This window comes from Ranitomeya imitator, chromosome 4, assembly GCF_032444005.1.
Source record: "Ranitomeya imitator isolate aRanImi1 chromosome 4, aRanImi1.pri, whole genome shotgun sequence".
Classification (NCBI taxonomy): Eukaryota; Metazoa; Chordata; class Amphibia; order Anura; family Dendrobatidae; genus Ranitomeya; species Ranitomeya imitator.
Window position 1 is genome coordinate 505,038,030 of NC_091285.1, and position 12,482 is coordinate 505,050,511.

The following is a 12,482-nucleotide window of genomic DNA, read 5'->3' on the forward strand; positions in this document are numbered from 1 at the left end:
ATGCGCCTTTTCTGGGCTGCTGTTTATAGACGGCCTGAGAATAGCATCCCGCACCTGTGAGTTTTGCCGGGTTTGTGTAACAACATGGGGGACCCCACATCGGGTTTTTCATTCAGTCATTCTCCCCTGTTCACGCTGCTCGCCAGGGGAGAATGGATGAAAGCCACGTTCAGCACCACACGCAGGGGAACAGCACTTACAGTAGCACTACTTCCCCAGCAGCCGTCCGTGCACACAGAGGACAGTGTGCACTGTTCTCCGTGTGCACGTGTGTGGCACGTTTTGCGGCCCGTGTGTCCGGGTAAAAAACGGACATGTCTGCGTGTTTTGCACACAGACACACGGTCCGTGAAAACACGCTGACATGTGCATAGACCCATTCGGTGTACCTGTGTCAGTGTCTCCGGTACATGAGAAAACTGTCACCACACGTACTGGAGACACTGATGTGTGAAATCGGCCTAACAGAGAGTTTGAAAATCTTCTTCTGTCTGTCTTTTTCTGAGCTCCTCTAAGACCACATTAATGTTGAATGTGCAGAGAAACAAAGAGCCTGTAAAAGTAAAATTATGCAAAGATTGTGATAAAACCAGAATGTAAACATCATTTTTAGCCTCAAAAACATGCATCAAATATGACGAAGGTGCTTCTGTAATCATCTATTTATTTTTTTTTTGCCCAGTAATGTGTTAGTAAGAAGAAAGAATGAGTTTGGGAGAAACAAAGTATGGATAAGGTTAAGATATTAAGGGGTATAGCTTAAAAGGACTGGTGGGTAGTGACATGGTAGAATGATGGTAACAGGAGGGCCCTTTTATTTGCAGCAGTTTAGAGGGAGCTGTTTTTGCATTCACCTTGCCTATTAAAATTTCAGCTAGTGTATGGTTTATGGCCTTGCATATGGGTCAGGTATCAATTTACAAAGTAATAAACTACAGTTTTAAGGCTGGGTTCAGACGGGCGCCTGATTAATCATCTGATCCTCATTTAGAAAACTCAGGTAATATTGTCATCCACGTTGCATCCAAATTTATACATCAATATTTTAAAATGTATATGATCAAAGTTTCCTGAATTAATTGCAATTTATTAGTGCAAATCAAATGCTACACAGTTGATTCATACTTTATCTGATTTATTTGCGCACCAATAGACTTGAATAAGCGAGTCTCATCCGATACTTGGCAGAGAATAGAGCATGCTGTGATTTTTTTCCTACAGACTTTCAGTGCATGTGAAAAAAACTGTCATCTGAACAACTCTTGTTAATTACAACGGTAAGTGTGCTGTCTGATTTTTACTCGGACAGCACACGTCTATATACATATACTATGCCCATCTGAACAAGCCCTAATGGGCAATTAGTTTCTTAAACTTCAAGTCCAAAAAAGACAGGAATTGAGTTGTACCTCCCTAAAAAAAATACAGATGTGTGTACCTTTAAAGTGAACCTGCCACCAGGTTTGGCAGATAAGAGATAAGGCCACCACCTTTCAGGGCTGATATACAGCATTCTATAATAGTGTACGGTATATCTGCCCCCAACCGGACCTGCAAGAGAAGAAAAATAACTTTTTTATACTCACCTGCGGGCCGGTCAGGTCCAATAGGTGTTGCTGTTCTTGGTCCGGTGCCTCCCATCTTGTCACGATCCCTGCCCTCTTGCTTGCTTCGTGTGGATGACGCGTCCCTCCGTAATACACACAGTCTTATAGGCACAGTGCTCCTGCGCAGGCATACTTCTCAGTGCGCATGCGCTGGGGCTCTTTGACATTTCCCAGCACCTGCGCACTGCAGACTTTGCTCTGCCCACAACAGGGCAGAGAAGTGCGTCTAGAGAAAGGAAATATGGATCCAGCTCCAGGAATAAAATGTAAAAACTTTATTAGTTCACATTAAAATGCTGCTGAGACATGACCGGCATAGTGGGTAAAGGAGAGCAACCAGCACCCGACTGGACGCGTTTCGAGCAACAAATGTGCCCTTAGTCATCAGTACTCGCTGAGGACTAAGGGCACATTTGTTGTGCACATTTGTTGCTCGAAATGCGTCCAGTCGGGTGCTGGTTGCTCTCCTTTACCCACTATGCCAGTCATGTCTCAGCAGCATTTTAATGTGAACTAATAAAGTTTTCACATTTTATTCCTGGAGCTGGATCCATATTTCCTTTCTCTACACGTCGACCAGTGTTGTGGCAGCAACACTTTGTTTCCGTGCTCGGATGGATACTTACCACATCGGTCAGATGAACTAAGGGTGAGCTGAAATATACTTTTTTTTTTCTGTGTTCAGAGAAGTGCGTCTGCACAGGAGCGCGGTGCCGAGGAGACATCCACATGAATCAAGCAGGAAGGCAGCATCGCAAAAAGAAGGGAGGCGCCAGGCCAAGAAGAGCGACACCCCTCGGACCGGACCGCCCCGCAGGAAAGTGTAATAAAAGTAAATTTTCTTCTCTTGCAGCTCGGGTTGGGGGCAGATATACAGCATTATAGGGTGCTGTATAAAAGCCCTGACAGGTGATGGCCGCATCTCTTATTGGCCAAAACTGCTGACAAGTTCCCTTTAAAGTGGACTAGTCTTCTTCCCAGACATATCTGTTTGGTCAACAGTAGTAATTCACAAGAAAAAAACGTGCCCGTGCTGTTGACGTCACTGCAGGTCGCCTCATCACGCTGCAGACATTGCTGCAGAGTGGCGCAGAGGATGTGAAGACACCAGAGGCGGCAGCAGGTAAGAGTTCATAGAGTCAAACATATAGGGGACATTTATTGGAGACTGGAAGTTAAGGAGGTTTACAAAGTGCAAGATAATGTGAGGGACAAAATGGAGGGGGGTTCAGTATGGAGAGTCCAGCATAGAGGGCTCAGTATGGAGAAGGGACATCGTGGAGAGCTCAGTATAGAGAAGGGGCAACACTGGGTGATAAGTATGGAGAAAGTGCAGCATGAGGTTTAATATGGAGATCAGGCAGCATGGGAGCTCACTTAGCATGGAGAAGGGGCAGCATGAGAGGATATGTCCTGAGAAAGGGCAGCATGGGGTTCAGTATGGAGAATAGGCAGCTGTCAACCAAGACAAGAGACTAGCTTCAATATGCAAATTACTGTATACCAATGCATAAGCCACATTAAGGATGCACTGACGTGCTTTCATTTGCATTTGAAATAAAAATAGATTTTCAGGCACATATTAACCCTTTGCAACCTTAGACGTATCCATCCAAGAGCTATGTGCGCACAATCGCAGTCGAGTGTTAGCAATTCTGACAGCTGACACCTGGCAGATTAACCCGCTACATACTGCTATCAATATTGATCGCAACATTAAGACATCAGGCAGAGGGAGCCCCCTCTGCCCTCCGATCGCCAAAACAACTTTTATCAACCACATGTTTGGTATTTTTGTAGCCTGCCTAATTTACGGGTGCATGTGTCCAGAAGCATGAGCTGTGCACAATGTACTGGTCACTACAACGTACTGGTCACAACAACGTAGTAGGGATTACAACTGCAGTTTGCCATTTTTACTCAGCAAAATCCACTGCTGCTTGTTTTGAAAACTACCCATGGAGTCAAAATCATCACTACACCTGTAGATAAATTCCCAAAGGGGTGTAATTTCCAAAATTGGGTCACTTGAGAGGTAATTCTGCCAATCTAGCAGTTAGGAGCTCTGAATATGTAGTTTGCAAACTATTCTAGGAAAATGTGCACTCCAGGAGGCAAATAGCGCTCAGCCCCTCCCGAGTCTCACCATGTGGCCAAGTGGTACTGTACAGCCACATATGGAATATTTCCCACATTCAAAAGAAATTGTAGGACAAATTTTGGTACCATTTTTACCAAATTTCCCATGTGAAAATGTAAAATCTCTGACTAAAACTACATTTTGGTGGTAAAAATGAAATTATTTTTTCTTCACTGCCCACAGATATGGAATTCTGTGACACACCTTGGGTGTAGCCCTAGATGAATTAATTGTGAAGTGTAGTTTGTTAAATTGGGTCACTTATTAAGGGTTCTGTTGTTCTGGCACCTCAGGGGTTCTCCCAGTGGGTCATGGCACCCGCAAACCATAACGGTACAACCTGCACTATAATATGGTGTTCTTTCCCTTCTGAGCTTTTCACTGTGCCTGAAAAGTATTTCCCAATTACAGGTAGTGCATGACAGACTCAAGAGACATTTTTACAACAAACTGAGGTACATTTTTCCTATTATCCCTAGAAAAAATAAAAACTTGGGGCTAAAACAACATTTTAGTGTAAAAATGTAATTATTCTTTCTTCACCGCCCAATGGTATAAAATTCAGTGAGGCACATATGGTGTTAATATGATCCTTCCCCCGCCCCCCCCCCCAGATTAATTCATTTGGGGTGGAGTGTGTAAAATGAGGTGACATATGGAGGGTTTCCGCTGACCTCATATTCCAAGTGATCTCTGTACTATGCTTGGTGTTGTGTTCATATACTTATGATAATTCTGGTGCTGTAGCTATAAGCTAGTCGCGGTTCTGGTGATATAGTCAAATGCTGATAACAGATTCGGTACTATACCTATATTCTAATTATTGTTTTAGTGATGTATTCATGTACTGATGGTGTTTCTGGTGATGTATTCACATACTGATGGTGGCTCTGGTGAGGTATTTGTGTACTGATAGTGTTTCCTGTAATGTATCAATGTAGGTGTTGTAATATTACATTTATTAGACTTGATAATAGATGATTATAGAGCCAGAGTGATGGACTGAAAATACAGATGTCAGAATGGGACCATATATGGCAGCCGAACAAGTGTTTGACTAAAATCCCCATACACTATAGATGGCTGTCTGATCATTAGAATGGCTGCTAGCTCATCCAACTCTCTCATATACAGTAGCACTCACTCTGCGGAGTACTCCAGTGTTCTCTCTGAAATAGCTGCTAGACATTTCTGGCAGTGGCTTATCTCTTAAAGAACAAAAAGAACTTCAACTGAAAATGCGGTACCCTTATCTCCTGGACAATCATCAGTTGGAGGTAGCCATAGACATTATAGACTGTCAGCTGAACTTGTTGACATCGACAATGGTCAACTTTAGTCTAATGGGTATGGCTATCTTAACCACTATACATAGGGTATGTGCACACAACGTATTTTAGGCACCCCTGAATCCCATAAGTTTTTCAGGCAAAAAACACTTCAAGACTCTCTACTTTTTTGTTTCTTTCTGGCTGTCTTTTCCATAATATTTTGATAACTTTTTTTTTATTTAATTTGTATTCAATAGACTAGTGAAGAGCTTTCGAGCAGAAGATGACTGACTGAAGAATGGTCAGGTCACTTCTTTTAATCGTTTTGCATTTTTGGAACCCTGAAGCAGTTAACAGTAGCACAACAGTCTGAAAATATGAACAGCAAGTTATTTTCACATTGCAGTGCTTAAGTACATTTGTTTTTAGCATTTAGTTTGCACTACAGGAGGAGCCATCTGAAATAGATGTTGAGTGCACAAACTCTAAGGCTGACTTACCAGTAGGGGGCATGACCACTTAAAGTGTCTAGAGCAGCAACATTTAAGGCGTTTTCCAGGCATAAGAGAAATGTTTGCACTATATAGTATGTTAATGCATATTACTGAATCATGACAGTATGTATTGTGCACAGTGTCAAGATTGCCCTCTATTTTCCGCTAGAGTCAGCAGTCGTGTGAAATTCATACTGGCAGTCACGAACCGACGAGATTCTCATCCGTTTCCCTCAATAGAACATACTTGCATTCTTTTGTGAAGTTGAGGAGAATCCTCACAGTGTGCACCTTGTACACTGTCACAATTTGGTAATCTAAATTTCTCTTGAGCCAGAAAACGCTTTTAAACAATTTTGGCATGTAACATTGGGGATAATTTCATCCATAACCCCATATATAAAATGCAGGTCATCTGTTCATGATACAAAGTGCAAACATAAATGGGATATTCAGCAAAGATCAGTTACAAAAAAAACAAGCTCATCTCTCAACAGTCTAAATTAATGTTTTGCAGTGGCTTAATCAAAGTCCTGACTTGATCTCCATTGAATACAAGATTACAACGTGGTATGACTTATGCAAATGATTAGTTAGGTATCACACGGAATATTGTGTAAAGCTTTGAACACAAAGCAGGGCAACCAAATTAATAAAAGAAATAGAAGCATTAAATTAGAAAACAAGTGTGCAGTTTAGTGGCGCTAAGACAACTTCGTAAAATTATGACTTTATTAATAGGTCTGCAATCTCCAAGATATTTCTATTTTATAACTCTAAGCCTCCAGAATTTAGTATTAGAATATAAAGAATTAGAAAAACAATGAAACTTACGGACGATGCACTGGTTTCCACCCGGTAACGTTTTCCACCCAGGACAACAGTACGCATTGTATCTGGATCCGCAAACATTGGGTCTTAAAAACAAAAAGCAGCATATTAGACCAATGTGTTTAAACTGCATTAAAGTGTGAAGTGTAGAAACAGATGTTCATCTCTTTAAATCATAGGAAAAAGGATTTAAGGTTGCATTTAATCTAATATCATTCATCATTACTCATAGAAGAAGACAAAATCAGGTAGCAGCAAGTTTTGGCTTTCCGAGGTTTATGTAACTGACACATTATTTGGTTGCTGAAAGACAAGTGGAATGGACGCTTTGCCTCCGAGTTTAGAAAATAAAAACTCTTGATGCGGTATTAACGGTCATCATGGCCCAAATTCTGTCCAGCTCAGCAGTATTTTAATGAGTCCAGGATGCTCTCAGCTCAAACTTAATGAGTTGGACTCTCCCCAGGCACAACAAGGTCCATTAAAAAATTACAGACGAACAGTCATTTCAGGGACCTTTAACTCATCAGATGCCACAGAACATACAATTTATTTCCCACAGCTAAAAAAAGGAACAGGAAATAAAAGCACAATCTCAGGATAATCTCTAGAACGTCACTGACAGAATTCTTTACACCACTGTGTAATGCAGTGCTCTTCGAAAGCTCTTTGCCTTTCCTGTCCCTGAGCTGTTTGTTTCCTTTAACAACCACCCTTTGACTAAAAAGTGATACCACATATAATATGAGGCTAGGTTCACACACACATACATTGCGCCACTGAGCAATACATCCCGGTTTCTGTCCAAATCCATGAAAAATAGGATCCTGACGGTAACCGTAATGAAGCCGATGGAGTAATTCTGGACACTGTCTGGCCTCCGACTTGGCACACTGTTCTTCTGCATGCCTGAAAAAATGACTATTGCCAGGATTGAGGCTAGATAGTGTCTACAGTAACTCTATCGGCTTCACTGAAGTTAATGGCTCCATTGGTGCTCTGTCGGGTTTTCGTCTGAATCTTTGTTTTGGGGGGATTCTGGCAGCAACGTTGACGTACTGCTCAGTGGATAGCACTGTATGTGCATGAACATGGTCTTACAAAGTCAGAGAAGATGGCCTTTAAATCTATAAATGTCATGATTAAGATATAACACCACATACTGGTTACAAGTAATGCCTCGATACCAGTAAACCATAGTGACCAACATGAACAAATATCAATAACTTCAAAACAGCTGATATGACTACTGGGAAGAAAAATTGCCATTCATCCGGTCACAACTTTTTCCCCATGGCTCCTTAAAGCACATTAAGGGGGTCCATTCATATGAACGTTTTGCATACACACTGACAAATGGTAGTCTATGCACCAGTGAATACGGGTGATTTTCCACATGGACCAGACTAGTGCGTATGAATAGCAGACACTTCCTGCACCCATCCTCTAAGCGGACAAGCACATGGAGCCAGTCACATCTGCAATTTGCATAAATAAATGGTTCACAAAGTTTAGCTCTCATCTAAAGTATAGTCACTGGAGATAGGCCCCTACAGTGGCGTGTAAAAGTTTGGGCACCCTTGGTGAAAATTACTGTTACTGTGAACAGTTAAGCAAGTTGAAGATGAAATGATCTCTAAAAGGACTAATGTTAAAGATGACACATTTACTTTGTATTTTAGGCAAAAAAAAGTATATGATTATTTTTCACATTTTAAAAATTACAAAAAGGAAAATGGGTAAAAGTTTGGGCACCCTGAGTGGATAGTACCTAGTTGCACCCCTTTTGAAAGTATCGCAGCTTGTAAACGCTCTTTGTAGCCATACAAGAGTCTTTCAATTCTTGTTTGAGGGATTTTCATCCATTCTTCCTTGGAAAATTGTTCCAGTTGTGAGATTCCTGGGTCATCTTGCATGCACTGCTATTTTGAGGTCTAGCCACAGATTTTCAATGATGTTCAGATCAGGGGACTGTCAGAGCCATTATAAAACCTTCAGCTGGTGCCTATTGAGGTTGTCTATTGTGGATTTTGATGTGTATTTAGGATCATTATCAATTTGTAAAAGCCATCCTTCTTTTCAACTTCAGCTTTTTTTTACAGATGGTGTTATGTTTGCGTCAATAATCTATTGAAATTTCAGTGAATCCATTCTTCCTTCTGCACGTGAAATGTTCACCGTGCCATTGCCTGCAACGCAACCCCAATGCATGATTGATCCACCCCCATGCTTAATGGTTGGCAGAATGTTCCTTTCCCGAAATTCTGTGCCCTTTTTTCTCCACACATACCTTTGACCATTATGGCCAAAGAGTTCTATTTTAACCTCATCGGTCCACAGGACTTGTTTCCAAAATGTATCAGGCTTATTTAGATGTTCTTTTACATACTTTTGACCTTAAAATTGATATGGTGAGGACGCAGGAAAGGTTTTCTTCTCATAACTCTTCCTAGAAGGCCATATTTGTGCAGGTGTCTCTGAACATTAGAACAATGTACCACAACTCCAGAGTATGCTAAATCTTTCTGAAGGTCTTTTGCAGTCAAGCAGGGGTTCTGATTTGCCTACGAGTAGCCCTCACTGAAATTTTGATTGGTCTTCCAGACCTTATTTTGACCTTCACTCTTTCTGTTAACTGCCAATTCTAAATTACGTTTCAAACTAAGGAAAGGGCAACTTGAAAACTCTTTGCTATCTTCTTATAGCCTTCTCCTGCTTTTTGGGCCTCCAGCATTTTGATTTTCAGAGTGCTAGGCAGCTGCTAAGAAGAACCCATGTCTGCTGTTTGTTGGCACAAGGTTAGAGGAGACTGGGTTTTTATAAAGCTGGGAAATTTGCATCCCTTACGAAGATAGTGAACAAGCCATAACTCTAACAGGCTAATTAAAGTCTGAAACCATGGCCAAAGTTATCTGAGCACACAAATCTCTAAGGATGTCCGAACTTTTGCATTGGCCCCTAAAATACCACATCCTAGATATCACTGAGTGAAATATTTCAGTTGCAAATCTTTATTCATTAGATAGTGGAATGTGTTGAGAACAATAAAACATAAAAATGATCAATGTAAATCAAAATGAATATCCCACGGAGGTCTGGAGTTGGAATGATACTCAAAATCAAAGTGGAAAATCAAATTACTGGCTGATCCAACTTCAGTGGAAATGCCTCAAGACAAGGAAATTATGTTCTGTTTTGTGTGTGTGGCCTCCACTTGTCTGTATGACCTCCCTACAACGCCTGGGCATGCTCCTGATGAGGCGGCGGATATTCTCCTGAGGGATCTCCTCCCAGACCTGGACTAAAGCATCTGCCAACTCCTGGACAGTCTGTGGTGCAATGTGACATTGGTGGATGGTGCGAGACATGATGTCCCAGATGTGTTCAATGCTCGGGATATCTCGAGTAATGAGTATACTCGCTCATCACTAGTTACCACCGAAAGTTTTATACAGTTATACATTTCTGTTGAAACACTCCCTGATAAGAAATAGAGTATTACACGCTGGCCATTTAAATGAATGGCTGACCATGCAATAAAGGGACCAATTTCAGTAGAGTCATTCTAGAGTGGGGGGATTTTCCTCTATGACATCCAAATCGCCCAAATGAACGTGTAGATAGGTGATCACTTTATCAGTTCTCTTTCAATATAACCAAAAATACAAGAAACATATCTAATAAATATTGTATCACCTTACAACAAAATAATAACCCTTTAGCCACCCTGACTGAATGGAAATGGACACAGAACACAACCACTGGAGAACCAGGGAGAGACTCTGACTTAACTGGAATTTCCAAATATGAACACAAATTCACAGGTATATCAAAGACCATAAATCACTGGGTTGTCAGAGGCTGCTGTCTATCACCAGGCAAGGCTTGTATTCAAGAACTTAGAAAACATTCCAACCCAAAGAACATTAAAGCACTCAGGGAACTAAGAAGAAGGCTTAAATCGTCAGTCTTGTGCCAACAAACTTTGCATAAGTCAAAAGTACAAATGAATATAAGATATTGTAACGTATCATATTAAACAAAAAATGAGTATTTCTTCATTTATCAGCTACTTCTTCCATTCACCGTCACCTCCTGAACACTGTGAAATACTGGTAAAATCTATCTTGAGATACTGCATGGACTGGAGAACACTGAGGGATCACATTACATGCTGCCCATAAAAGTTTATGGTGAAAGAGAGCTAGCACCAGAGACAGAGAGACAATGTTGTGACTTCTAGTAAGTGTTTTATCAGACCCTTGCATTGCTGAATAATGTGGTCCTTTACATAACTGCTTCTGAGGAGGTGCTACAGAGAGCTGAGGGAACAGAATCTCCTCTTTCCATTGTATAGAAAATGTCATATCAGCTAGTCTGTACTCACTACTTCACAGAAAAATAATGATTAAAGTTAGAATATTGAGACTGTGAAAGATACGGGATACAGTCATATAATGGTCAAAAATAGTGCTAGTCTCAATATAGTGAAAATGCGCACTTTTCAGAAGATTTCACTGCTTTATACTTCAAGGTGTTGTCTATTACTATGATATTGATGACAGATCCTCAGGAGACATCATCAATATAAGATCAGTGGGGGACTGACACCCGGCACTTCCACTGATTATTACACGTTACAAGCTCAGGCAGGACAGGTGTAAAAAGTGCACGGAACCGAAAACCATACTTTTGTCATACTATTTAGTGGCCACTACTAGGGGCTGCAGGTCATCTCCTATTTGATTACTACTTTGTCCACTGAAACGATATTCATAACCATTGGATAGATCATGGAAATCACATAGTTGTGGGTCGGAGAGCTCTAGCAGCAGCTGGATGTAAAGAGCGCCATCAGGTGTTTAGTGGCCACTCCAGGGTACTGCAGATCAGCTCCTATTGATGTGATGACTACTTTGCATCTAATATTAAACATAAGTACAGATCCCATTTAACAGCTGAACCATTCACAGCTCATCATCTTCTTCTACTCTGTTCATGATCTTCACCTTTACCATGAAATGCTTTGTATACCACGGTCATGACATCAGAGAAAACCAGCCGTGGTTGCAGCACTGTTTTTCAAGCAATCCTTGAGAAAATAATGACCTGACCCGGTTATAAACAGAACTATCGTCCAATGTTACCCAATCGCACATACACGGATCTCAGAAATGGATAGAAGCACCACGACCCCACTCATTCATTGATTATTTTCTGTACATTTACTTTTCACGGGTAGACTAACACATAAAATTCAGTCCGGTGTATACACAGTCACTGGCAAAAGTCTCAATAATGTCACGGATCATGTGGCTGATATTAATAGATCTGGCACGGCACTAATACAGTCACAGATTTTGTAAATATAAAGACCATGTGATGGGATTATTATTTGGACTGGCTGGGTCATATCTGAATTGTGCAGCAAAGGAGAACCTGAGCTATTATAACAGGTGCAAAACAGCACACATTGGAATCAATGTATGTGTACTGATATACGGTAGTCCAAAAATAAAAAATCCAGGATAATTATTTTAACCCTCTGTGAACCAGCTGTGTTGACATCTAGTGGTCAATGTGAAAACTGCAGGTTGTATCTTTTATTTTTATACAATTTTGATTTCCCATTTGCAGAATGGCATGAATAAAGAAAACATTGAAATTTGCACATATCAATAATATCTAAGTGGTTGTGGGATCAGGTACTACCATCTTAAAAATATATACAAAAATCTTTTATCTGATAGTTTTTGCAGTTGGCACTACCCATAAAACTATAGAAAACTGGCATCAAAGGACTGCAAACAGGAAGCAGATAAAAGCGGTCGTTGAGTTCCAAATGTTTTTCTTCCAATACATTTACATAAACTTTCAGCTACAGTCTTTGAGCTTGATTCATCAAACAGCTTGCACCAGAACTCTTTTGAGTTCTGATTTATCAAGACTGGTAATGTCCATACTGGCATTCGTGAGGGGATATGTAGGACACAGATGCTCTTGATTTAGCATAAGTCCATTATTCCAGAAGTCTTACTCCAGTCACTAACTGGAGTAAGATTTGTGGTGAAGCCATTGTGTTGTCAGCCAGCTCCTGATTTATTAAAAGGCGTGCACCCCCTCCGTGTGCCACACCACA

General features: G+C 40.9%; 1 protein-coding gene across 2 annotated transcripts in view; it reads right to left on the reverse strand.

Moving 5' to 3' along the window:
• The window catches only part of FBN1 (fibrillin 1), a 440,189-nt gene that overhangs the window by 366,369 nt on the left and 61,338 nt on the right, over nucleotides 1-12,482 (reverse strand). For both annotated transcript variants that reach the window (XM_069766028.1, XM_069766029.1), the window contains one exon: nucleotides 6,347-6,429. In XM_069766028.1, the coding sequence (XP_069622129.1) occupies nucleotides 6,347-6,429 (83 nt within the window). The remainder of the gene's footprint in view (nucleotides 1-6,346; nucleotides 6,430-12,482) is intronic.